Here is a 26,685-nt window from a genome sequence, read left to right as displayed (position 1 = left end):
TCCAAGATCTTGATAGTCAGACTTCAGTGGTTAAAGACAAAAGCTTTGATATCAAAGATCGTTTGGCAATTTTACAGGACTTAAATGAAACAAGAAGAGACCTCAGAAACATAAAGTTGAAACAACAGCCAACAACCACTGAAGAGAAACCACCTGTCCCAGCAAGGCCTGTCTGGATTCCAAAAGTCGGGGATCTAGTCAGAGAGAAGATCGCGGTAAAGAAGGAATTTGGGCCTTCTTACAGAAAAGCAGTTCCTGTCTTGTCTGTCAACGGGACAAGATCAGTAGTACTACCGCCCCTTGCTGGTAAAAAGGAGAACCGAGTTGTATCCATCGACCTGGTTAAACCACAATCATCTGGCCGATAACAAACAGTAGGCCAAGTGGACTCCCAAGAAGTAGCAGAACACCAATGTTTGCTACGAATACAGAGGCTCAAACTGGAAGACTGATCACATTTGGAAAATCTACAGTGAATCAACAAGGACTATGCAACAAAGCAAACGGAACTTGAACCTCTTAAAACCCAAATCAAAGCTTTTCATCAAGAAACAACAACCTATGATGATGTAACTGCAGACTTTGCTAATGAAACAAAGCAAAATCCGAAAACAATTGGAACAATTGACAGAACAGCATCCGGCTACTTCATCAACTTCGATGATTCATCTGAAGACCTGAGTGAAGCAAAGAAACAGCCATCAACAAAAACTTTTAAAGACAAAGCTAAGGAACTTTTTCAACAGCTGAAAGAAACCTATCTGATCTCTCCATGGATTGAATTTTGGGTGGCCTTCGGTGCATTTATCCTCATTCTTTGGCTCATCTTAGTACTATGTTTGGGACATTTCATTGAAGGGAAATATGCTAAAATGGACACAGCAAGCCAGAAAATCAACTTGGTCCTTAAACCACACACATCTTCACACATCGAGAAAAGAGAACTTTCTTCAGTAAACTTCACAGCCAATCCTATACCAGGCGGTGTAGCATGGGACAAAACTGATTATGAAATCTATGGTCCGGTTGAAATCCTGAAGTATCCACACCAATTCAAGATCTCATTGAGTGACTTTGTAAAACCAAGCTCATTTGCGGATGATTGGGACTTTGAAAGTATTAATGATATGATGTCTGATCTTGTGATGTCTGCTAAATTTACAGAACATAATTATTTGCAGGGTTCGTCTAATTATGATCAGATGTTCTGCTACAACCATTATGGTAACCATTATCTACATAAATCTGCTCAACCTAGAAATGTTTTAAATTATAACCAATGGGAACATTGTGCTACTCCTCCAAAAGATAGCTCAAAAACATTTTATGATAAATATTCATACTTTTCAGGGTTTAACACAAGTAATGCAGAAACATTTTATTTCAAATTGTCAAATAAGACAGGTATGAAGACCATGCTTACAAACACAAAATTGATATATTCCGATTCATTCTTTGAACAAATGAATACATTTGGGTTTGATTTCTGGAACAATAATATTGAAGCAAAAACTGTTTGGGGTACAAGAGATTGGCAAGTACAAGGTATAGAATCATTGTTTAGAGCCTGCATAATCCCAGAACAAATTATATTTTTGAACGACACTATTCAACAAACTACCTGTCTTGGCTTAGCCAAAATCAAAGATTTGAACAAACCGTCTATTCCAAAGCCAACAGTGAACAGTAATAGCTCTATAGATGTTGAGATAGACGTAAACCATATATTAAACCAAAACAGAACACATCCTGAATGGAAAAAATGGTTGATCTGGCCCACAGATACAAATAACTCTCAAGACAGATTCCTGAACAAAGAACAGGGGTTCACATTGACTAGGCCTGACCCTAGATATTCCCAAAGACAACATCCAGGGATAGTAACAACCTACAGCGTGGGCAAGCTCTGCCTTCAATGGCTACAAACGTCCACACTGGCTGAAATTAAGCAACACCTAACTTTACTTACAGAAGGTGCTGACTTGCGTGATTTCATATTGGGACCACGCAAACAGCGTCAAAAACGTTTCATAGCGGCCTCTATATATGCAGCTTATAACGAAGTCTGGAAAGTAACTCAAATTGAGACAGCAGAAAAAATACGGGAAATTGACCGTATTAATTTGGAAAAATCACTTTCTGTGGTGGACAATGGGTTAATGACTCTGTCCTCCAGAATATATTCTCTGGACAGGATTGTGTCTTCAGCAATCGATATAATATCGCAAGACTTACTGATGTTACAACACGGTCAGTCCCAATTGCGTTCTATTGTACAGCTTGGCTGGACGTTACAAAATTTGCGTTCTGGCTATGTGCCTTGGCGTTTAATCAACACAACGTCATTATTTAATATCTTTAACCTCACTGATAAACAAATCAGTTTGGCACAGAAGGGTGCTGACTATACAATTCTGAGCATTGAAAAACTTGAGAGATTACCATTGACAATGTCAGAACGACCTGTCATTGAATGGATAATACATGGAATAATAAATATTCCGATAACTACTTTCCAGTTTCAATTCTGCCAAAAATATATACAGGCAGGCCAGTATGAAAGGTTGGGTAAAGGATACATTAAGTAAATATGGAACTTGCCCTATACACACGAATGTGTCAGCAATAAAGGCCAGAAAGTGTTTCTCAGTGGCGATAATTGTGCAAGATCACTGAGCGGTACACTTCTGTGTCAGGGTATTAGTTTGCACGGAGCCTGTGAAGGGACTTCAAATAACCTTTCATGTTACCAGCTAGGCACATCTGCAACACGAATAGAACCATTCTTTAGGAGACTCTCGAACGGGAGTTACATTCTAATAGTAGATCGCAGATGTTGTAGTTTGCTGCCCGGAAAACCTTATCTCATAACTGTGACTAGGAAGGTCATGTGCTGTGAACATGTATTGTTCCCCAGCGAGTCTGCAGACAGGGAGGCAAGGTTATGGCCCGATTTGAAAATTGCTTCTATTCGAATAGATACTTTCAGCAGAATGAAGACTGTGCTCCTACAGACGCCGACAAGGCTTACGTCATCAAAAGAAACGTATGATCTCCAAGTTGCAAGGACAACAGAAGAGATTCATTCATTATTATCAACTAATTCCCCATACATTTCGCAGAAATACTGAACGAAATCTTAAATATTTCTGATACCACTGGTATCTCCAGTGTATTTAAAGCAGTGTTTTCGGGTGCTTTAACTCCATTCAAAGCCATCCTGGGTATTTTTCCAGACTTTGTCCATTCCATTTTTGGCGGACTTCCTCTCCTTTTAGGACTAGTAGCGGGTATTCTATTTTTGATCCTGTTATTTCGCTATGGCAAACCATGTCACAGACAAAACACCTGCGACAAGGGAAGAAATGATCCTAGCCATTGGCTACCGGGACCGGGTAACTAAAATCCTTGGACTATCCCGGCTCAGAGACCTGAACATGACTTGGTTTCTTTCATTTAGACCAATGTGGCAAAGTTGTGTTATGCCTGTATTAAGGTGCTTGCTATGCGGCGAAGAATGCGTGTTGGACACCTGTCTGGCACTACAATCGGATGTGCCAATGGACGCAGATACCTTGTTGGGTCCGGTAACGGCTCATGCATTGTGCTGTCCCCAGCGGCTACCAATCCTGATGACGGCATTCGTGGAGTCTTCACCACTACGATTGAGGGGTAGTGAAGTACAAGATGAAAGCAGCATCGATCAGGTACGACCTTCAGTCAGCTATGCTGATCCAAACATCAATAGAGGAAAACATGCTCAGGCTCATTAATGCATGGTAACAACCTTTTCCGAATTAGTGGAACTTACGCAAGAAGCTGTTGACAGTTTTTTCAACAGTCTAAATGATATGATGTTTTCACCAGAGCAGCAGGAATAACTTTGAGCAAACTAGCACTTGGAGTTCCCTACATGCTGAATTTGGCCTTCAACTTTTTTGAAGAAAAGCGATATGAAATTTTTTTTTCTCATAATTTTTTTTCAGACTGCAAGAACTTTTTCCCCAATTCCACAATATTTACGATTTTTGGGACACTTATCTTCTGCTTAAAGTAGACGTTATTCTTAGAGAACTAAATTTCTATTTTTAGGTAGTCATAAGACATTCGCTATGCTAGCACTGTTATACATACATTTATGATTGTGATGAAATGGTCTCGCACTTTTTTTCTGTATTAAGAGCCATTTCATGTGTGGTTTTCGCATTTAGATTATGCTGAATTTTTAACATATGAGTAGCATTATTAGACTGCTTGTGCTTATAGTATACGTGACAGTACATGTGATTGTGTCTCGTATATTTTATAAAATCCAATTTTCGGAATGCATATAAATGTATTTTGGGGTGGTACGGTATACACAAACGCTACTGATATTCACTATGCCTAGATTTGTAAATATGGACATAGTCTACGTGGAGTGGGTGTGATGTATTCCTATAGGTACTGTATCGATTCCCCTATTCCTGACCCTGGTTTGGTTAATAATTAACTAGCAGCCATCCAACGGTGCAAAAACCGTTATCTGATTAAGCCACACCATTGCACAGAAGCGCGTTATCTGATTAGGTCATAACGCATGCCATCTAATTAGACAAGCGATATTCCTCCAGCCCCTGATAAGGCATACGGAGTTCTCAAAACGCATCAAACCTACAGCGACCTGGGAAATTCCCATAGCCATTGTTTTGATTTCACCGAGAACTTCAGCAAAAGAATGTGCGAACGAGCCCGTTCATATGACATCCTTACTGACGTATATATGTCCATCCTTACGTCAATCTCGGCACCTTTCAGGTATAAATATTACCGACATTGCCTTAAGCAAACACATGCGGTGGTGACGAGATCGGAGCAGCGAGACGTGCTGAGGAGCCCAGCAGAGAGTGAAGCCCACAGACGCTGCCCCGCCTTCCTGACGCGCTGAGAACGAGACGCTGCCTTTCTCCTGCCGAGAAATCCAGCTCCGGCGCTTCCAAGCAGCCCTCGCAGGCAGCTGGAATATCAAGACCTGGGATAAGAGATACCAGCCCTCCATCATTCTAGATCTCAGGTACAGAACTGAATAACCCCTTGCAGAGAATTCTCGAATCAGTCCCTTGGCAAAACAAACTTAACTTAAACTGCTACTTATCTACTCCCGCCCACGTATTAGGCTTAGGTCAGGTACACTGGGGTAGGCGTGGTTAGAAGCACCAGTTGAGCATGATTAGTCAAATGTATATATGTATGTATCTATTTTATCCATTTTAAAGTATCATATGGCTCAGAAACCATATCAATGCTTTTACAGTATTATTTTATAATTCTGTCTCTACTGTATGCACTTTACTTAACTACAAGTATTGCAATAATAGCGATTCATTTCTCTTGTATGAGAAAAGAGACTGTTCAATAAATAACATCTTTTATTGAACCACGCCCATCTCTTATTTCTCTACAAACTGGTGAAACTAAGAATGCACGTACTGACTGAGTAAAATAAGTTGTCTATTGTTTTCACACGACTCTAGAGATACACTCTTGATTAGGGGAGAGCAAAGTTGTCATGTTCTATGGTTGTCAGAAACTAAATCCCTTCTTGTCTATCCAGGGAGGTTAAAATCCTCCTTGCCTATTCGAGAAAGTTTCTAGTGAACTCTGAGCTAGCTGGCAAACACAAAACTTTAAATCTAATATCGTCGGTAGAAGACCTAGTTAACCTCTGCCCTAGGTCTATACTATTGAAGATATTATTCCAATGCGCAGAGCCTATTGGGATAATAGGAACTACACTACAGTTTATTCTAAATCTGGCAACCCTGGCTGACCTGTTGCGAGCTCTCATGAAAGCCTTCCAGAAAGTCAAAGATGCATAGGTCCATGACACAAATAAGGTATACTTTAATCCACAAAGTAAAACTGAAATTGACACACGCCCTGTTGGACTGGGAGAAAGAACAAGAAAGAGAAAAATGGGCCCTGTGCTTTTTGCAAGCAGACCATTAACTGATGTGAAAACTCAGAATGCCTAAATCTAAAAAGAAGTTTGCACTATCAAATGGGTGTGCGCCCATTTTCTTTTCCATCTATGTGGGAGGTGTTTCAAAATCATCACAGACCAACCGTTTCCAAGGCACATCAGAGCATCACCTGTCGAGAAGTGAAAAGAGGGTGGTGCAACTACAGAAATGTAGTCTGAACATGATATACCAACCTGGGGCATGCAACCCTGCTGAATTTTTGTCAAAAAATCCGAGGCATGTGGAGAGAGCATATAACCAATGGACAAACACCACAGATGATTACGTGAACATGCTCATCTGAACTGCTTTCCCAAAGACCCCAGGATTAATGACATTACCCAGGAAACCCAAATGAATGAGTGTCTACAGAAAGTAAAAGAAACACTGCAACAGAACCTAGAATACATTCCTCCACCAATAAAAAGATGTTTGATGACAGATCCAGAGAGATCTTCTACCATCTCTGCAGAGTCCAGGCTGAATTGAGTACTATCAGCAACAGCCATACTATGTGGCCACCGGATACTGGTGTCCAAAGCAAAGCAGAATAGTGTAGTAACCATCGCCCACCAAGGGCACCAGGAGTCACCAAGACTAAAGTCCAACTTCAGGAAAAACTATGGTTCTCAGGATGGACCGGCTGTAGAAGACACTGTTAGGGAATGCAGCATATGCTAACGGATGTATGACGTTACAACGCATACTTTTACAACGCCTACCTTTACATCGCAACTTTTACAACGCATACCATTACAACGCATAATGCTTTTAGGCACTGGATAGTGAATAGTTTAATTTACTATTCCAACTCCAGTCCCCGTGGATAGTAGGGAAGGTTATTGGATAGTAAATTAACCTATTCCCTATCCTAGAGCGCCCCCCAGAGCAATGTGTTGTAATAGTTTGCGTTGTAAAAGTTGCGTTGTAATGGTAGTTCGTTGTAAAAGTTTTGTTGTAAAGGTTGTTCCCCTCTGCTAACTTAATGGCGAGGCTGAGCTTCCAACACTTGTTATTATGGAAGACTCTTGCCTATGCCCATGGACCAACTTTTGGGCAAACGTTGGGAGTTTCCTTCGCAGTAGACACACACTGGTCATCATCGATGCACATTCAAAGTTCCCTATAATCCAGCTTGCAACCTCTACTACCTTGGAACATGTGAGAACAACATTTGTGAAAATATTTGCTATATATGGCTTGCCTAATAGATTGAGAACAAATAACAGATCCCCTTTCCAGGGGAATGCTTTTCAAGAATACCTCTGTCAACATAAAATTGGGCACTGCAAAATCAAAACCTGCTGGCCTCAGGCAAACGGAGACTTAGAGTGTTTAATGTGAATGCTAAACAAGGCCCTATGAGTAGAAGTTGACCAAGGGAAGGATCCTCAATAGGCCCTCCACGACCTTCTGCATGCATAGGAACTTGCCCCACAGAGTCACCAAATGCACCCCAATGATCCAGTTATTTGGGCGAGTGCTGATCGAAACCATCTACAGCGGCTGCACCTCTATGGAAGCTAAAGCACCTTGACGCCCAGGCATGCCAGTAACACCAAGAAAGGAGCAACAACAATGCTGGATGGTGTGGGAAAGCTACCAATAAGATGCTGCAGGAAGGTGACTGAATGCTGCTGAAAAATAGATTCCTTGGATGGGAATACCACACTCCCTATGAAAAAGGCTCCTGGTCTGTAATAATAGTGAATGGAACAATGATCGCAGCCCAAGGAGGGCTGGAGACTGTATTCACAACATCTTGTGTTGGGGTTTCAGAGACATTCAATACCACATGGGATTCCTAAACGGACAGCCAGAGAGGATTGTGAGAGGACAAGCGAATAGGAATGGCTTATATACCATTTACTGGCACCTCAGCGACCTGAAAAGATCAGCCTTGTCTGGAAAATCTAAGAGCGTCCTCAGGACAACTACCTGATAGCCTGACATCCCACTCCAGACACAAAGAACTGTCACATCCAAGGCAACAGTACAACCTGCAATCCAACCCAACATGTAGCCAGAGACTCAGAGACTATGCATGCTCCAACACTATCCCTAAGTGCCAAGAGGGAAGAACAAAGATGCAAGAAATTATCCAAAAGGGGGAGGTATGAAGTGAGCAACCTTGCTCACTGGTATGGTTGGTGTCAAGTAACACGCACCTCTGGCTGGGTGCGGTCACAGTTATAAATAAAAGGACATGGGATCTCTAATGGCCCAGACCAGACGAGAACCAGTGTGACAATGTCATGCCTGCTCTGCCCTCATAGCATGCATTCAGTGTCAGGAGTAGGCCACAACAGTTACTGGTACTTTGTACTTTTTAGTGATTTATTTCCAAAATATTTACTGAATCTTCATTGTGAGAAATAGATCGAGGTCCCTGCTGCATAGCGTTTTTAACTCAGTCATTTCTGACCAACAGAGCTTTTTGAACCATTTTCCACAATTTACAAACAAGACGGTGTTTCTGCTCCTACATATCTCAGGGTCTCACTGATGGCGTTTTCAGCACCACACAGATGTTACCCTTGAAATGTTTACAAATATAATCAGTGCAGGAAATGAGGGGATCCAGCAATTCCAGAAATAGCTATTATTGAAACGGATTCGGGATCTAGGGTAGACCCAGTGAATATGCTAAATTTACCCGAGTGTAATTTGCAGACACCAGGATACATTCAGCAGAAAACGCGCATTGACTGTTTCCCTTCTCGAGCAACAACAAGCAGACAGTGAGAGGGCTTTCTTAGTTTCACTTCCAGTTGCTCTAATTTATAGGGTCATCAGCCCTCCTGCTTTTTTCGAGTATCATCCTGAAGCCTAATATCTAGATGTCAATGCAATGGAGGGAAACAAAGGCACACAGCTATCACTTTGCAAGTACCTAAGATAACTGAGATTTGGAGGCAGGTTTCTGACTTTGTTCAACACCTGCATATGTAGCTAAGAGATATTTATGCACTTTAGGATGTCAGATGTATTCTGTCTCTATGAGAAACTGCACATATAACAATACCACTTACCAATGTATGTACTTCTTTTATTGTTTCTCATCTCACTGTGGGGTTCTAGAATTGTTTACATCACACACACACATAGAGAGACAATACAGCATACACCTGTGAAAATCAATGAGGATTACAAAGCGTAGGAGTCCATTATGGTCCTTAAAAGTAGGCATTAGATGTTAAGAGTCGTTGGCCAGGGGCGATATAAAGCCAGGTTTTAAAACACAATGCAATGCAATGGTTGTGGTTGTTTGTACCAGTGAGACTTAATTAGTACCCCAAAAAAAAAATCATTTTAGCAAACTCAAAATAACAACAGATTGAGAAAAAAAGAGTAAGATTCTAAACACATGCCTTGCAGTTTGTATGCTGTTCCCTGGTGCCGGTTCATAACTCACAGTACTATATTAGGAGGATAATTGCAATTTATAAACTGCAAGTAACAAAACAATCCCTGAGTCCAAAGCAGTAACTTACTTAATGGTCTAAAAAACATATACATCAGTGACCCGCATTTTACACGATGAACTTTGCAGTAGGCATATTAACCCTCTGTGCTACTTTAAGTGAAACTGTGACTAGATTTAACACAGATCTACCAGAGGTATCTTACCATATTCACTAGCCCCTGAAAACTGCTCGGCACACAAAAATATTGATGTCGGTCCCCTCTGTGAATCAGCCTTGCTATCACTTCCAAGGCTAGACCCAAACATAGCTGTTGACGATCTCACCTCCCAATGCCTCACAGTTCTTGCAGCTGAAATTAGTAACGTCGCTCCACTCAAAAGCAAAAGGATAAGGCCCACTCCCTCAGCACCTTGGTTCAACAAATCCCTTTATGAGGAAAGGAAGCAGCTAAGATTCCTGGAGAAGCAATGGAGACAAGTGCCCTCCACAGACAATTTAGCCATGCTTCGCACAGCAAGATCCAGGTACAACAAGCATATCTTCCTTGAGAAAGCGGCGCACTTCAAAACCCTCCTTGACTCCGCCAAAAATAGACCTAAAAAACTATTCGAGCTCGTCAAGTCTCCGAGCTGCTCTCCCCCTTCTTCCGAGGTGGAGGATCCTACTAAGAGAGCAGCCGATTTCGCTATTTTCTTTGATGAAAAAGTGAAATCACTTGTGGATCAGGTCGCGCATCCTACACCTCCAGAGGAGCGCAAATCCTTAGCTATCTGGCAGAGCTTTGACCCCATATCTGAAGATGCCCTTCTCAAGTGCATACGCGAAACAAAGCCCTCCAACCACTCTCTTGACCCTATCCCCAGTGCCATTGCCTTGGACTTCTATACCTATTCTCTTTCCTATTGGGCCACTCTGATCAACCTCTCTCTCTGGCAAGGCTCCCTTCCTGTCCCCTTCAAAACTGGGCAGGTCACCCCTCTGCTTAAAAAGCCCACTGCTGATGCGAAGGACCTCAACAACTTCCGCCCCATCACTAACATTCACTTCCTTGCGAAGATCACAGAAAGATGTGTAGCAAAACAACTCTCTTGTCATATCAAGGACAATGATCTTCTTGACAAGTGTCAGTCTGGCTTCATGCAAAACTGCAGCACTGAAACAGCCCTACTGCAAGTGGTTGATGACGCGCTGAGGATACTCGATTCGGGGGGGTCCTGTCTTCTAATTCTCCTGGACCTTTCTGCAGCCTTTGACACTGTCAATCACAACACCCTCCTCAACATCCTTCAACAGAGAATGGGCATGGAGGGCACTGTGCTTAAATGGTTTGCATCCTTCCTCTCTGACAGATCCCAAATGATCAAAATTGCGAACAGTCTTTCTTCTCCTGTGGCGGTAGGTCAGGGTGTTCCTCAAGGCTCTATACTTGCACCCACTTTGTTCAATCTCTACTTAGAACCACTGGGAAACCTCCTAAGCAAATCCGGGATTCACTACCATCTCTATGCAGACGACACTCAACTCTACCTCAAGGTTGCCTCCACCCATGATCTCTCCTTCCTAAGCTCTACTCTGGACTCCATCCAAAACTGGATGTCAACTCATCAACTGATTCTGAATCCTTCCAAAACTGAATTCCTCCTCTTCTCCTCCTCACTCTCTCCCCCCCCGGTTCAATCATGGATGGATCAGCTGAATCTACTCAACACTAAACCCATCATTGTCGACAGCGCAAAATCCCTTGGAGTTATTCTAGACAAAAAACTCAATCTAACCCCCCACATCAATTCGATTGCAAAATCTGCTCGTTACCAACTGCGCCTTCTTTGGGGAATCAGACGCTTCTTCCCGGAACAGGACCTTATAACCCTGGTGCAATCGCTGGTCCTCTCCAGATTAGACTACTGCAATTCTCTTCTTACTGGCCTCCCCAAATCCCACCTGTCCCCACTTAAGTCTGTTTTCCATTCAGCAGCTCGCTTCATTTATGGGGCCAAAAGAAGCGATCTGTTGTAGTCTTCCTTTAACCTGCTGCACTCTCCTTTCAATGGTTATCTGCCTACATGCTCAACTTGTGATGAGGTCATGCAGAATGTTGATGTGAGTTAGAAGGAGTGGAGTGGCAGTTGGATCTGGATGGGTGAGCAGCCAGGAGGCTGCTCCTGGTGGGGCAATAACTAGGGCAATCACTAAGGCATTTAATGAACTTATCATCTACCTGTAACTAAGAATAAATATACTTGTGTATCTACAAGATCCTGACTACGCATCATCCTTCATTACAATACTGGCGACGAGGATGGGATTAATTTTCCCTTAATTTGTTGTCCTTCGGGTGAAGGAGCCTCCTTCGGGTGAAGGAGTGCCCAGGATGGGTTGTTTTTGGATTAGTGTGATTCACTGTGTGTAAGTTTTTGTGTTTTGCATTTGCAGTTGGCATGACATATTTGCTTTGTCTAAGGGTAACCCATGTTACGTTTACCTTAACGTTTGCCTTGAGTTCTAAGTACTCATAACTTAACAGTTTTGAATTTACTGTTACCCATAGTTTTTTTTATGGGTGTTGGACCTCCCACATGGAGTTTTAGGTACACCATGTGGAATGCTGTTTTCAGTTTGTAGTTTTTGATTGTATCTTCTTGACTTACATTCTTTGTTTTCCTTATTAAATCAGAGAGCTGGTGTATTATATGTTTTGTTGTGCATCCTCTTTCTGCCATATACAAGTTTTACCATCTTCATACATTTATGAGTAAGGGGGAAAGATGTGTAGTATGTTTTACTTCATGGCGTTGGTAGAATGAGATAGGTCTTATATCATACAATTTTCTTCCACTATTAATTGTTGTTCTACTACACTACTTCCTTACATTTATTTGTTATACTTTTCACAGCAATCGGAGATAGTGTACCTTTTCGTTTTACTGTTTCCCTTTGTGTTTTAACATGTGTATAATAGTTTCACACTTTCTGTTTATTCAATCATATTATAATGAGGGAGATGTGTTGTAGTCTTCCTTTAACCTGCTGCACTCTCCTTTCAATGGTTATCTGCCTACATGCTCAACTTGTGATGAGGTCATGCAGAATGTTGATGTGAGTTAGAAGGAGTGGAGTGGCAGTTGGATCTGGATGGGTGAGCAGCCAGGAGGCTGCTCCTGGTGGGGCAATAACTAGGGCAATCACTAAGGCATTTAATGAACTTATCATCTACCTGTAACTAAGAATAAATATACTTGTGTATCTACAAGATCCTGACTACGCATCATCCTTCATTACAATACTGGCGACGAGGATGGGATTAATTTTCCCTTAATTTGTTGTCCTTCGGGTGAAGGAGCCTCCTTCGGGTGAAGGAGTGCCCAGGATGGGTTGTTTTTGGATTAGTGTGATTCACTGTGTGTAAGTTTTTGTGTTTTGCATTTGCAGTTGGCATGACATATTTGCTTTGTCTAAGGGTAACCCATGTTACGTTTACCTTAACGTTTGCCTTGAGTTCTAAGTACTCATAACTTAACAGTTTTGAATTTACTGTTACCCATAGTTTTTTTTATGGGTGTTGGACCTCCCACATGGAGTTTTAGGTACACCATGTGGAATGCTGTTTTCAGTTTGTAGTTTTTGATTGTATCTTCTTGACTTACATTCTTTGTTTTCCTTATTAAATCAGAGAGCTGGTGTATTATATGTTTTGTTGTGCATCCTCTTTCTGCCATATACAAGTTTTACCATCTTCATACATTTATGAGTAAGGGGGAAAGATGTGTAGTATGTTTTACTTCATGGCGTTGGTAGAATGAGATAGGTCTTATATCATACAATTTTCTTCCACTATTAATTGTTGTTCTACTACACTACTTCCTTACATTTATTTGTTATACTTTTCACAGCAATCGGAGATAGTGTACCTTTTCGTTTTACTGTTTCCCTTTGTGTTTTAACATGTGTATAATAGTTTCACACTTTCTGTTTATTCAATCATATTATAATGAGGGAGATGTGTTGTAGTCTTCCTTTAACCTGCTGCACTCTCCTTTCAATGGTTATCTGCCTACATGCTCAACTTGTGATGAGGTCATGCAGAATGTTGATGTGAGTTAGAAGGAGTGGAGTGGCAGTTGGATCTGGATGGGTGAGCAGCCAGGAGGCTGCTCCTGGTGGGGCAATAACTAGGGCAATCACTAAGGCATTTAATGAACTTATCATCTACCTGTAACTAAGAATAAATATACTTGTGTATCTACAAGATCCTGACTACGCATCATCCTTCATTACAATACGATCATATCACACCGATGTTATCCACCCTTCGCTGGCTCCCCTTCGAGGCTAGAGCTATCTACAAGACCGCCTGTATCACCCACAAAGCCTTGCACTCCTCCTCTCCTCGCTACCTGGCGAATAAACTGAAACTCTCTGGAGGCTCTAGACCCTCACGCAATGCGGAGAATCTTCTACTTGAACCTCCCACTTTCAAGAAGGAAAGAACAATGGCCCAATCCTTTTCAGGCAACGCAGTGAGAATCTGGAACTCACTCCCGCCTCAGCTCCGGACCACTGCCTCCTCCCAGGCTTTCAAAAGGGACCTCAAAGTTCTCCTCCTCCAGAGACACCTCCAAAAGTGATTCACGTCCTCTTGGTATTTGGAGGAAGACGTCCCACTACTGTTATTTTCCATGCCCATGGAAGTGCCTTCCCAGGGTATTCCTGGGGTTGGAGTGTCTGCCTCTTTGGAGTTTTTTCCATGTACCGGTGTCTGGTGCCCTTGTGTAACATGCACACACCACTTTGCCCTTGTATCACACGGTTTGCTACCTCTCACATGTTTTTATCTTTGATACTTGCACAAGTGCCACCTTGCCTACATAACGCTTGTTCGTGTGCCTGAGTGTCTAGCACCTTTTGCAGTATTACACCTAAAATGATACTTTGTTCTCTCTTGTAACTGCACACTTGTCACTTTTTTCTTCCTGTGCACTTTTTACTACCTCATGTATTTTTGGCTGCTCACAACTTTCACTACCCCATGTATGCTGTTTGCTCACAACTGTCTCTATTACCTTTACTACCTCATGTATTTTTGGTTGCTCACAATTTTTACTACCTCATGTACTCTGTTTGCTCACAATTGTCATTATTATCTTTACTACCTCATGTATTTTTGGTTGCTCACAATTTTTAATACCTCATGTATATTGTTTGATCACAAATGTCACTATTATTTTTGTAACGTAACGTATGCTTTTGTAATGTTTCTCATTATGTTCCATTTCTGTTCCTTTTGTGAAGCGCTCTGACACCTTCGGGTAAAGTCCGCGCTATATAAAACTGCATAAATAAATAAATAAAAAAAGATGTCTGCAGCAGGTGCCCTAACACAATAAGATATATTAAAATGCACCCTCTTTGTGATTAATTAAGCAAGCCAGAACAGAATTACTGTCGCTTTGGCTTTGTTGCCATTTTTCTTGCGGCAGAGATTTTTTTAACAATAAACCTCTAAATTGACTTTTAACTCCAATTTTCATGACTCCTCCCCCGTGCCTCCACGCCCCCCCATCCCTTTTCGCTACCACGTCCTGAGCCCCGTTTTAAGGGTTCCCGTAATATTTTTTTCATTTTCAGCACAGGGAATGAATGCAAACTTCTCTGAATGTTGATAGAAATACGCATCAGTTATTCCTGTGATGTGATATCATCTGTATATTGCGCAAAACGTGTCAACAGAGTTAAAGTACAACATTTAAATTATTTAAAATTCTAATGGCCAAAACGTGAAACTGTGATTTAATCTGTTTTTTGCAGCGGTTTATCCGCCGTCTTGAGCCTGAGTTCGTCTAGCTTCGATAGCCATAAATAGTCTGTCTTCTTATGTGTTCGCCTTCTTTGTCGTCCTCCTGGTTCAGTCTGTCTTCCATGTCCACAGGGCTGGATTGGTAGTTCATCGACTGTGTTGTTTGGTACAAGGGCCGGCATCTCTCTTCTAGTTGGGGATGCAAAAAGTTCTTCCCCTTGGTTATTGACTACGCCGCCATGGGTCTGAAGCTTCCAGCAGATGACAGTCCAGTGCGGGTGTCTGTGCGCGTGCGGCCGCTGCTGCCCGTAGAGGTGCTCCGTGGACACCAGCCTTGTCTGCGGGTGGGACCGCAGGAGCTCACTCTGGGACGGGACCGCACTTTCCGTTTCCACCAAGTCTTCGGGGCTGAGACCCCCAACCAGGAGGCCGTGTACTCAGCATGCGTGCAACCACTGGTGCAGTCTTTCTTTCAGGGCTACAATGCTACCGTGATCGCTTACGGTCAAACGGGTTCTGGCAAGACCTACACAATCGGGGAGGCGAGTGTGGGTGAGTAAAATATGGGATCTTTGTGCGTCCCACTATCGGTAGCTGTGTGTGAGCAGTTGATCTAGTCGTGCTTCCCACGGGTGAATATGTCATCAAGGCTGCACAGTATTGTGTAGTTTCTGATTCATGTGAGCAGAGTGCCATTTCTTGTGCATGTGATCACATATACAATTATTGGTGCATGTAAATAATGTTCCATTTCTGGTGCCAGCGATCAGCCTATCCTTTCTGGTGTCAGTGAGTAAGGTAGCGCGTCTGTTGCAAGTGAGCCATGTTCCTATTTCTAGTGTAAGCGAGCAGTGTTCCAGTTGTACTACTAGTGCTAGTGTGTTTGAGAGAGTAAGTTATAATGTTGCACTTTTTTATGTTGCACAGTGCTCGCCATTTGCAAGCCATCTTGGTGCTGTTTGGTAATTTATTTTGCATATTTTTCTTTGCTGCTTGTGGGTTTCCCCCTATTTTTGAGTCTTTGTATCAGGGGTGTTTGTGTGCGTTCCAGTTTCTCATAGTACACGTGTCCCTCTCTGGCCTGACCGTATTTTCACTGTCCAGTGTCCATGTTACTGTCGCCTTCTCAGGTTTTATCTTGTGCCCCTTCTCTCGTCCATATTTCCATACCATCATCACCTTGCCCTGTCATCAAAGCCTATGTCGTTCATGTTTAAATTTAGCACGTTTCACTTAATCTTGCACCAAAATACGGGTCGGGTGGCAACATTACAAGGATCACAAAAATGTAGTTAACCTATTTAAGCCCAGCTCCAAATTACACAGGCCACGCTCCTTTTAGAGTGCCCCCCAACACATACACACACTTTTGTATCCCACTTAATACCCTGCTTATGTCCTTCCAGACTCCGATGCCTCATGCTTCTGGTGACTGTGGTGCCTTTCCCAGCACCATTGTTGTGGTGATATGAGAATTGGTAGCTCTCGCCTATCATCTTGTTCCTTCTATTCTATTTTGGCATTTAGTTCTTGTTGTCAGGTGGATGGTCACTTGTGACCACTTTAAAGGTACACAGAGATGTCTTCTCAGGCCTCCGATACTAGACTGTTGTAGTGTAGAAGTGTGGGGTGGACTGCTGTGAAACTGTGAGTTGCATTGCATGTTTCAATTGTTACGCTGAATCATCAATGTCATGATCTCTTATTGCTATGTTCTGTGATCTTACTCATTGGCAAATTAAAACAAGCATTTGCAATGCTATAGGTCTCGCATTAAGAAAGTGTGAGCTATTGGTATTGTAAATGACAATTTTTTTAATGTGTTGGCTTTAAAAATATATAAATTAATAGTATTGTTATTTACAAAGCCAATAGCTTACACTTTGCTAATGCGAGTCCTATTGGCTATGGCAATGCTTGTTAGCAAGCAAGGACAGTGGTGATGTGGTTGGGCTGAGTGATGTGGTTGGGCTGAGTGATGTGGTGGTGTATTAGAGTGATGTGGTGGTGGTGTCCCAGAGTGATGTGGTGGTGGTGGTGTCCCAGAGTGATGTGGTGGTGGTGGTGTCCCAGAGTGATGTGGTGGTGTCCCAGAGTGATGTGGTGGTGGTGGTGGTGTCCCAGAGTGATGTGGTGGTGGTGGTGGTGTCCCAGAGTGATGTGGTGGTGGTGGTGGTGTCCCAGAGTGATGTGGTGGTGGTGGTGGTGTCCCAGAGTGATGTGGTGGTGGTGGTGGTGTCCCAGAGTGATGTGGTGGTGGTGGTGTCCCAGAGTGATGTGGTGGTGTCCCAGAGTGATGTGGTGGTGGTGGTGTCCCAGAGTGATGTGGTGGTGGTGGTGTCCCAGAGTGATGTGGTGGTGGTGGTGTCCCAGAGTGATGTGGTGGTGGTGGTGTCCCAGAGTGATGTGGTGGTGGTGGTGTCCCAGAGTGATGTGGTGGTGGTGGTGTCCCAGAGTGATGTGGTGGTGGTGGTGTCCCAGAGTGATGTGGTGGTGGTGGTGGTGGTGTCCCAGAGTGATGTGGTGGTGGTGGTGTCCCAGAGTGATGTGGTGGTGGTGTCCCAGTGTGATGTGGTGGAGTGCCAGAGTGATGTGGTGGAGTGCCAGAGTGGTGTGGTGGTGTCCCGGAGTGATGTAATGGTGTCCCTGAGTGATGTGGTGGTGTCCAGTCCCTGATTGATGTGGTGCCCCTGAGGGCTGTGTTGGTGTCCCTGAGGGCTGTGGTGGTGTCCCTGAGGGCTGTGGTGGTGTCCCTGAGGGCTGTGGTGGTGTCCCTGAGTGGTGTGTTGGTGTCCCTGAGTGGTGTGTTGGTGTCCCTGAGTGGTGTGGTGGTGTCCCTGAGTGGTGTGGTGGTGTCCCTGAGTGATGTGGTGGTGTCCCTTAATATTTAACACAGAAACTGTAGGAATGGCCCGGACTAGTGCTTTAAAGGCTAAAACATACCTATTTATTAGATTAATTGCGATTTAATACTTGCTGTTTGACAGCTCAGTTTACTGGACTTAATATGTATTGTTAGTGGTGCGGTGGCTGTTATTAAATTGTTCCTTGTAATATTAGCAGAGATCCTATTAACAGCATGGGCATAGTTCACACTGACAATTTACATGTATGCATTAATGGTGCAGCAGGCGCAGTGACACTAAGACGCATAGGGGCAAAAGAGATGTCTTCTCAGGCCTCCGATACTAGACTGTTGTAGTGTAGAAGTGTGGGGTGGACTGCTGTGCAACTGTGATTTGCATTGCATGTTTCAATTGTTACGCTGAATCATCAATGCCATGATCTCTTATTGCTATGTTCTGTGATCTTACTCATTGGAAAATTAAAAATACTTTGGGGTTTAAAGCAGTTTATCTGCAATACTGTGTTAGGCTCTAGTAGAGATCTAACGGTTTCTATCTAGTTCATGCACACACTCACTTTCTTGAAGCTCTTGTACGGATGTGTCTCTAGCCGCGATCACCTGGGTTTACCAAAGTCATTATTTGTAACGCCTAACAGAGCATTTACTGGTGCTTGATTCCATATGGTTAAGATGGTGCTTTATTCCATATGGTTAAGATGATGCTTTATTCCATATGGTTAAGATTGTGCTTTCTTAGTGCGTGGCTTGCCAAGAGGCCTGCTTGTGATATCTTCATGCATTTAAAAATCTTTTGACTTGGTTCTAGTACAGGCAGGGGGTCAGGGCTTCAGTACTTTTCTTTAAATTAGAAATATCACATATATCCACAAAGATGAAGGAAGCAGAAAGGGTGTAAAACCGCTTTCCATGTTCGTTCAAAGGACAAACTGAAGTATAACATCCAATTTTTATTATATTAGCGGGTCTTATTCTGCATATCAAATGAACAAAAATAAGTACCAAGACGAGGAATGAGAGGTGGGTATCGTACCGAAAGTAATCTTACCCTCATTACACTGAAATAACAAACCAAACCATCAGGTCACTCCTGTGCAAGAGCTATTGTCTTTGCTAATGTGTTTTATCTGTGTTGTACACTAGCATAGCTGCTGTTTAACATGGCTAAAAGTTAGTGTCATAGAGTAAAGTAGAAGGACCTGGATGGAGAAGAGTGTCGTACTTTGGAGTGGTGTAGCGGGAGTTGCATGCAGGGGAGTAGAGTGTAGGAGTGCAAAGTGTGGAGTAGAGTGTCACAGAATGGAGTGTCGTGGAGAAAGTAGAGTGGAGTGTTGTAGAGTGGAGGGATGTGGAGTAAAGTGTTGTGGAGTGGTGTAGAGTAGAGAGGCGGGACGTGAAGTGGCATGGAGTGGTGTAGAGTGGTATGGCGCAGAGAGGAGCATGCCTGGTGTGGGAGCGCACTGCCATTACAGACAACACATTTGACCATAAGAGACATATATTTTTACTGATAAAAGTATACAGTGCACAAACGATAATGTGTTTAGTGTATTTGATTTGTTTTGATAGTATTAGAATGTGTCCACCACATTACAGAATTATAAAAAAAAGTGCTTATTTTGTTCTTCACTTATTCTGATATATTCTGAAATAGCTACACAGTACATTTACATTTTGTACTGTTAGAAAAAAAGCCTTTGCTTTCACAGCAAGATTGTCACATAAATCCTCTCATTTTGAAGTCAGAAAAAGAAAAGTAAACACCAAGCTCTCTTGGAAGACGCAGCCTCATATTTGACCTCTGTCTTTGAATGCTCAGCAGATGTGATACGATAAGTACTAGATTTAAAGGGCTGTTTGAGGAAAGTGAGCACTTGTAGAAGAATACAGTAAATACGCAATGCTCCACAGGAGGGACAAACTCAAGCTAGACAGCCAAAAACAAATAAAACCTGCAAATGGAAAGCAAGCAAATCTGAGTTACAAAACACAAAGCACATGCTAAGCAATGGGCAGAATGTATTCCCACTGAAGTTTTTAGAATGTCCTCAAGATGTCATTAGTAAACAAGAAAGCTGTGCTGTCTGGGAGGCTTTGACCTAAAAAAGGGATGCAGAGGAGGTGTAGCTTGGCCGCTTGGAAAAATGGCTGCTTCTTTGCAGAGCTCTGTGGTGGTGCTTGGTGAAAACCCATTTTTACAGCTGAATTCTATTGTAATGCTTCTCTTACGTGCGTTTCTTCTTTTTCTAATGCTTCTTCAGTTTCAGCTTCTTCTTTGCTTGTGTTTCTTCAGTTTCATATGTACAAGCCCATTCAATGTATAGGTTCTCCAACTCGTCGCCAGTATTGTAATGAAGGATGATGCATAGTCTGTTTATTCTTAAGTTACAGGAAGATAGTAAGTCCTTTAGATGTCTCTTAAGTTGTTATAAATGCCTCAGTAATTGCCCCACCAGGAGCAGCCTCCTGGCTGCTCAGCCATCCAGATCAACTGACACCCATTTATATAAACCTACTCCAACATTCTACATGACCTCATCACTAGCTGAGCAGGTAGGCAGAGAACTATTGAAAGGAGAGTGCAGTAGGTAAAAGGAAGACTATAACAAATTCCAAGAAGTGGTATCTTGGTGCGTTGATACAAGAGGACCAGGAACTAAATATCCAATTAATTTATTGTAAATCTATGTGTGCAGCAGCTTTAATACAGTCGAGTGACACACAAGTCCTCCTCAGCAACAGTCCTCCCCGAATAGTCCAACAGCCCCGTACATAGTGACAGCATAGAACATGGAGTGCAACAAATTCCATGGTCCTCGAGCACCAAAGCAGCATAACTAAAATCACAACGCATCCATTAGCTAGTGAATTGGTGGGGGATCCCTTGGTGCACCTTAAGGAACTCTCTGTGCTTCGCCCCTTTCTGAAGTAATTCACTGCCTTTCTCCCATGCGTCCTTGTGACTGCACAAATCTCTGATACTGAGGAAAGACAGCTGGACCCGCAGGGTCACCCATAGTGAAATATCTTAGGAGATGGGGACACTGTAAAGGAGTGATGTCAAGTCTATATAATAACATAATGCAGAGACTCTGCTTTAAACCTGCTAGTGACTGTCTACGAACTAGATGGCGAATATGCCTAAATCACAAATGCATTAATGAAGAGACGTGGACTGAAGTCCTTGAACTTCATGACAGAGGTCTTTGAGAAGCACAATTGAAATGTAGTAATTTTAAGATTATCCAGCATTGCGATTGGACCACCCTGAAATTGAAGGAGTCAGGTTTTACATGACATGACTGATATTATGAATATCTCCTCACACAGTAGGCAATGGTTATCAACTGTGTTAACCATTGCAAAAGTATGCTGTTGAGACACTGGCGCTTTCCCACAACACCAACACTAGAAGAATGGTTAATTGAATGAAATGTATAATATAGTTGCCAATAAAATTATAAATCATATGCTGGGTAAGATGTCAAGAAAAAGTTACATATCGTCCACCTTTTAATAGCAGGTTAGAGAGGTATCAGGCCTTCATACACATCCGTCCTCCGAACATGGTGGTGGAGACAGATGCTCATGCCTCCAGTACACCTGATGAGTGCTGGATGTGGTTTTTAGGTCTCGCCCAGGTAGCGCTCATGCGTTGCTCTAGGAGGGCCTTTAGCCATCGCTCTTCACTTTTCAAGCACTGCACTCGTGCTTGTGGCGGCATCCACCTTTCGGGAGGGAGCAGCGGCACCCCACATACACAAGTTCAGTGCTTGAAAAGTGAAGCCTGATTGTTTTTTAATGTGGTGGATTTCCCTTTGACTCACTGCCATCTAGTGGTCACTGCCATGAATAGACGCCGCTACTAACAATGTAAATCGAATAAATAAGATTTTCACTTTCCTCAATGATAGTTGTTGTACAGTTTTAACTGTAAAAACACTGTTTTCAAGTTGGCAGGCATTCTGGAAAACAATAAAGAATTCTCCACATGCCCTGGAAAGAGTACAGAAATATTACTTTAGGTCATGCAAAAAATAGATATATACAATATATTGATATACAGTTTAAAGCGGTGCACGCAGTGAGGCTTCTGCATTCCTGTGCCCGCCCCCACCATTTGTCTTGAGTGCATCGCGCCAAGCTTCATTTACTTAAATAAACAAATGCTCCATGTTTGCACCCCCTCCCACCAAATGAATTCCTTCCTTTCCGAAGAAGCACACAGCGGGAAAAAGATGTTGAAGCCCATGTCCGTCGTTAGACCATCGAAATGAACTGCAAATTTGTTTTGAATGGTGGGATCGGGGTGATCCTTTGTTACTTAAGCAGCATTGTGTGTTTCAGTTATTTAAAGCTTCCTCCTTTGAAAGCACTTTCCTTTAAAAATAGGAAAATGAGCACTTCATGATTGTTCGTTCTGCCTCTCTCCCTTGTGTACTTCTTCACCCTCTCACTTTGCCCCCATGTTGTTGAATCCCCCACCTCGTCTATTGCTTTCTTCATCATCGTTATGAATTTAATGAAGCTACCCTTGATGTAAAACTTAGAATAACAAGTAAGTACTACTTTCTTCTCCAGCTGGGTTGGTCATCGATGTTTATAAACTCTGTATAGACTGGCTAAAGAATTCCTTCTGGCAGAGCTGTACTGAATGGAATTGACAACAAAACATGACAATAAGACATAAGCACCTGAGGTTGTGTGTTCCAGAAAGCAGATCCATTTTGGTGCAAATCCTGTAGGCAAGATGGAAAAAGTCAGGAGCCGGCCACTTATAAAACTGTAATTATATTGTGCTCCTTCATCAATTACTTCAATTAAAGAACATTTCTATGGCACGTTGGGTAAAACGTAACTGAGCATTCATTGAATATAATCATGTCCTGTCACAAAAATGAGGCTATGTTAAACCTTCACTGACACATGAAAGCGTGCAACTGGTCAAACTGAACGCAAGTTGTTTATTAGGCCTGGTGTGAAATTTTAATTATGCAGGAGTAATCTGAGCTATTTCATTAATTGAGTTACACTTGCGACACAAAATTACCTAAAATTATGCCTGCTTGCATAAGATGGGGAAATGTTGCATAACAATGAGCACAGGATGCTGGCCACTGCTTTTCCTGTCCTGTCGCATTCAGGGCTATATTATTAGCGTAAAATGCATCCTTATATTGATTTTGGATGCGAGAGTGCATTTTGCGCTAAGAAAATAGTGCTAAATGCAGGGTTACACTTCCCACATAATTGTGCTTAATTACGTTGACTTCTGCTCTCCCCTATTCATAATCCACCTACATCTCAACGACAGCTACAAGAATAGTTTTTCTAATGCCATTGCACTTTTCTGTTCCAATACTTAGCAGCATTTCTTTCACAATCTTATGGGGAAAGATTAGAAATGTCAAATAGCTCACAACCCAATACAAATGACTAAAGTAGGTGTGGAAGGAAGAAACGGGTGCATAAACAAACCTGGAAGAATACTCGAGTATTTTTTTTTCTTCTTTTTAATTAGAGCCTATGCCCAATTCATTAGTATTGCTAACCAAAGCAATGCAATAAATGATACGAATAATCCACTGTATCAGATCCGATATTTACCTAGAGATGTGATAAAATATCAGATTGGAAGCAAATCCACTTTGGTTGCTGGTGGCAATATATAATTGTGTATTATGTGCGTACATTTACATTCAGTGAGAAGTTTGTGTAGATTGTGTTGTGACCATCCAAATTTGTAACCAAAAACAAGCAGAGTTATCACGGAGCAGTATCTAGCACTCGAATCCGAAAGAGCCTGAAATTAGCCATTTACGGTAGTAATGGGTCTGGTCTCTCACCACCAGGCATCAACATTGTGGATACAACATACCAATCAGAGAGGCACTTGACTCTCAGAATCAGACCCTTCGAAACATTTGTGGGAGGAGATTCGAATGAACAAGTGATGATTTCTAAAGTGCACAGTTACTCAGACAATCATTTGCAATGCAATAGGTTTCGCATTTACGCAAGTTTGAGCTATTAGCATTGTAAATGAGTGCCTTTTATTTATGTTTTGTTTTTTAAAACATAAATAAAAGGCATTGTCATGTACAATGCCAATAGTTTAAACTCACGTAAATGCGAGACCTATTGCATTGCAAATGCTTGTTGGTCTGGTAATGCGTGTAATTAGATGGCACCAACTGCTGCTATTTCTTGAGCATCCTTTCAGAATGGCTAATGATAGAACATATCACTGGTGCAAATCAGGACTTGGGAGGATGAGCGCTCCTCATGCCACATTTTACATTTATATCAGTTATACATTTCCATATCTATGAAACATTAATGTGCGCCCTGGGCCAGGGAAAGACCAGGTTGGAGATGAAGGAGAATATGGTGAGGGATTGGTGGAGGAATGTGAAGACTTAAAGAACAAGAGGCTTTGAGCGACTATACTGTTGGGGAGATGTTTATAGAATTGAGACATAGGGATTAGGGATTAAGGATGAAAATTATGGAATCTGCACATGTAAGACGCAGTAGTGTTACAATATGACTTGACTTTAAGTTCTGTGAAATAACGGGAGTAGTAAAGGATTAAGGAAAAGTAAGGAATTTATCTAATCCTAGACAGAAAGCATAGGATACAACCATGGCGGAAACACAGTCTGACCTGTAGATGCAAAAATACCTTGTATTAACATAGCCTCAGCAGGTGTGGGGTGATAGGACGCTGTGTCCTGAAGAAGCTGATATATTAAAAGGACGGCTGAGCATGTGGCTCTACATAGCTATGTGATCATTCTAAGAAGAAAATATTTAGACATAAGCCAAGTATAAAACTGAATGTTAAACATTATAGGAAGTCAAATCAAAATATAAAGCGTATTTGATGGGAAGGATTACATACTGTGTTTCCGCCAGAGAGTCTGCTTTGCATTGATTGCTCTTTCCTTATTTCCAGCTTCCATCTGTGAGGATGAGCAGGGTGTTATACCTCGTGCAATGGCCGAGATCTTCCAACTGATTGATGAGAAGGACCTAATAGACTATATTGTCCGAGTTTCCTACTTGGAAGTGTACAAGGAGGAGTTCAAGGATCTTCTTGAGGTGGACACTTCTCGTAAGGACATTCAGATCCGAGAGGATGACAAAGGAAACACTGGTAATGGCCATGTTAGCTCTAATTATAAATAAGGGGCCTAATATGATAGATTACATTTTTTGTAAGTTTTCATCTGAATTTATTTATATATTTTTAATGTCCATTTTAGCTATGTTTGTACGTATTTACTTTGAATTTTGTGAAACAGTAAGTAATACATTTTTGCATGTATTTACCCTATGGTCTTAAGTCTACAAGTACAAATTTATGAATCATCAACGCACACATATAAATACGAACATTGTACTCCAAACACAGGTGTACGCTTGTAGCAGTCCTGGCTTCCGAAACATTTTTTTTATACTCCACAACAAGTCACTCTGCACAGCTATTGGCCTAGCGGTCATGACTGACTCTATTGAGAATTATTTAAAAAAAGACATGTTGGGGCAAGAATATATCCTGCGTGAGAAACAGGCTAGTACACTTGCCCAGTGCGTGTGAAACTGGTATCCAGACTTTTTATTTAGTTCTGGTGTTACGTTAATATAGCTCTACTAGGAATAGTTAATCTATTCCTAGTAATGTGAGGCCCAGAACCTGCTGTGTGACCTGGAGCGCAGACCAAGCGTGCACTTATAGTGGGCATAGGACAGCTGCCCATGCCTTGAGTAGGCCACATAACGTAATTTCAGTTCTTGTGACTCTGTTGTCAGACAAAACCCTTTTCTCTTTGTCCAAGAGAGGGGTTCTACAGAAGCCTCTTGTGTAAAGTTCCACTTTTTATATGAACACCAGGCACTGTGCTGACGTTCGGTATGCATGTATGTTTGAGACACATGTATGGTGGTAGGACTCTGTATAGTGAGAGTCGAAGCCTTGGGAAAAATATGCCCTATTTTAGATGCCCCCTGGTTTAGCATGACACAAGGTGGAGTGGCAGTGGAAGTGCATTGACTGCATTTCTGTTGCCGGATGGTCTAGACCCAGACACGAAAGTGAATAAGGATGGAGATAGGACTTCTCTTATAAATTCAGTGAGGTCCTTCTTTGCAAAAAATTGCTGATTAGTTCTTCCTTAGCACTACCATTTGATAGGTTGTAGGATAGAGGGTGTGGGACTGCAGTTTGTTTTTGAAGGTGAGGATGTTTCTAGACAGACCCTCCCCTGTCCACGATTAATTCCTCAGGAAAGCTGATGAGAGCTGGTTGCAGAGATCTCAAATTTTGTTGTGCCCCTGTTTTGGATCTTCTACTTGGAACCAGCATAATTGCCTTCTGCGGTCAGCCATCGCCTAGCACAATGACTGTGTGTGAGGAACTTGCAGAAAATGATAATTGAAAGAGAATCACCTTAAATCGTTTTGAAACATTAGACTGTGCAGACACACCCCTTGTCTGTTGTTTATGAAAGTTATCCAAACCACCCTATTTTGTTCCAGCTCCTATCTTCCTTGCAGAGTGCTTAAAGGACTGCTGCATGAACTGGGCTGGTG

At 42.2% G+C, this 26,685-nt stretch overlaps 1 protein-coding gene across 1 annotated transcript in view; it reads left to right on the top strand.

Moving 5' to 3' along the window:
- Positions 1 to 15,381: 15,381 nt before the first annotated feature.
- KIF7 (kinesin family member 7) overlaps positions 15,382 to 26,685 on the top strand; it is a 295,905-nt gene continuing 284,601 nt past the window's right edge. The window contains exons 1-2 of the mRNA XM_078683208.1: positions 15,382 to 15,776; positions 25,049 to 25,249. Coding sequence (XP_078539334.1) covers positions 15,464 to 15,776; positions 25,049 to 25,249 — 514 coding nt within the window. The 5' untranslated portion in view covers positions 15,382 to 15,463. The remainder of the gene's footprint in view (positions 15,777 to 25,048; positions 25,250 to 26,685) is intronic.

The sequence above is a fragment of the Lissotriton helveticus genome, chromosome 3_1 (genome assembly GCF_964261635.1).
Source record: "Lissotriton helveticus chromosome 3_1, aLisHel1.1, whole genome shotgun sequence".
NCBI classification, from domain to species: Eukaryota; Metazoa; Chordata; class Amphibia; order Caudata; family Salamandridae; genus Lissotriton; species Lissotriton helveticus.
This window is presented reverse-complemented; position numbering and strand designations above follow the sequence as displayed.